We start from the raw sequence: 1,942 nt of genomic DNA, 5'->3' as shown, positions 1-1,942 counted from the left end.
AAATTATTAGAAGCCCCCTGTCAAAAATTGTTGTGGTGATATGGTGCTTTGTTGTGCTGGTTATAGTGCAGAGCTACACAGCTAGCTTATCATCCATTTTGACTGCAAAGAGGCTCCGGCCCTCAGTGACAGATCTTGAGCAGCTCCGATCAAATGGTGATTATATTGGATACCAATCTGGATCATTTGTACGTTCTGTCTTGATAAAAGAAGGCTTCAATGTCAATAGGCTAAAGGACTATCCGAATAAAGAGGAATATGCTAAAGCTTTGAGGAAGGGATCAAAGAATGGAGGTGTCTCAGCTATCGTTGATGAGATCCCATATATAACCTCGTTTCTCTCTGACCCTAAATACATTAATGAATTCCAGATGGTTAATCGCATATACAAGACACCTGGACTTGGTTTCGTAAGCTTCTTACTCTAGCACTTCAGTAGATGCACTCTGCATCCTTACAATAGCTACACTGACAAAAACAATATTGTCTAACCAGCATCATGTTTTTGTTTTCAGGTGTTTCCTCAAAAATCTCCGCTGGTGCATGATCTTTCGGTTGCCATCCTGGACCTTGGGGCTGAGGGCTCACGAATTGAAAAGAAATGGTTAGGCACAGAAACACCATTGCCCAGCTATGGCATCCCCAACACGGACGCGACACCTCTCACTTTGCGAAGTTTCTCTGGTCTCTTCATCATCAATGTATGTATGTCAGCTCTCATGCTGTTGATAAGCATTGCCAAGTCGGTTCACGCCAAATACACCAAAGTGAGGGATTCTGATATGCAGAGTGCCGATGGAGATGGCAGAAGTGAAGGCCACAGAGGATTTGGTCCGCTGCAGAACGACATGGGCAATGGGTCTATGGCTGATCAACCCCACCATGAAGCCAGAAATGAGCATCCTCAGGGTGTCAGTGGGATCAGAGAAAGTCCTGGTGATGTAGAACCCAATGACTCTGTGCCCGAACACGCCATCCTAATCGAGATGAACACCCGATGAGATGCCGACAACTGTTCTGCATAGCGCGCATCAGATCAGAAGAAATGAAAAATACTTTCGTTCCGTCTTATGGGGATATTCACCAATGTCCTAAGGGTATGAGTGCAAGAATGGATGATGGGCCCATATCATAGCCTAGCTAGGAATAGCAGTTTCTGTGACTAATACCCAGATTAATTTATTTTCTGTATTTGATGTTGTTGTTGGTCTTATTTTCGAAAGAGTGTATATATGACCACTGACAGGCGAGTGCCAAGGTAATCCTAGTATCTGCCGGAATTAACAACATTTGTCTGATTTATACCTTGCGACAGCAGGCACACACTGTAGCCCACAGTTGTACATGTTGAAAGAAAGTTGGTCCACATTTTGGTTACTTTTGCACACTGCAAGATACTTGTCGTTCCTGTATCTGGTATTCAAACATTTCACAGTCGTGAGAAAATATAGACCAATTAATTGCTGAATGCGATTCTAAGATAGTCTGAATGTATATATCCAGTTCCTGAGGAAATATTACATACGCATCACCGCCGCCCAAGCACGTCGCCGGGCGCCGTCGGCGGCGGTGGGGCTGTTTGACGGCGTGGCGGGAGCGGATCTGACGGCCTTCGCGCTCGGCGGTGGGCGGTGGCACTACAAAAAAGGCTACTTCCATGTCATTATGTCCCGAGCGAATCAACCACATTTGTCTGATTTGTACTTTGCGACAGTAGGCACGCACTGCAGCCCAGAGTTGTACATGTTGAAAGAAAGTTGGTCCACATTTTTGTTACTTCTGTACACTGCGAGATACTTGTCATTTTTGTATCTTGAATTCAAACATTTCTCAGTCGAGAGAGAATTATTACGAGAGAGGAAGATATTCTTATATATATTTCAACAACATCATGTTTCCTTTCTTTATGTTGAAAGTTTTGAAGTTGCACTTGTTTTGCCTT

At 44.0% G+C, this 1,942-nt stretch overlaps 1 protein-coding gene across 1 annotated transcript in view; it reads left to right on the top strand.

The window, feature by feature from the left end:
• Nucleotides 1-1,001, top strand: part of LOC123174554 (glutamate receptor 2.8) — a 6,407-nt gene extending 5,406 nt beyond the window's left edge. Inside the window, exons 4-5 of the mRNA XM_044590063.1 lie at nucleotides 1-410; nucleotides 516-1,001. The exon at nucleotides 1-410 is cut by the window's left edge and continues 2 nt beyond it. Of these exons, the coding sequence (XP_044445998.1) occupies nucleotides 1-410; nucleotides 516-1,001 (896 nt within the window). The remainder of the gene's footprint in view (nucleotides 411-515) is intronic.
• Nucleotides 1,002-1,942: the final 941 nt, after the last annotated feature.

Source organism: Triticum aestivum, unplaced genomic scaffold, assembly GCF_018294505.1.
Source record: "Triticum aestivum cultivar Chinese Spring unplaced genomic scaffold, IWGSC CS RefSeq v2.1 scaffold7241, whole genome shotgun sequence".
Classification (NCBI taxonomy): Eukaryota; Viridiplantae; Streptophyta; class Magnoliopsida; order Poales; family Poaceae; genus Triticum; species Triticum aestivum.
The sequence above is the reverse complement of the archived record's forward strand: the minus strand, read 5'-3'. Positions and strand labels throughout refer to the sequence as shown.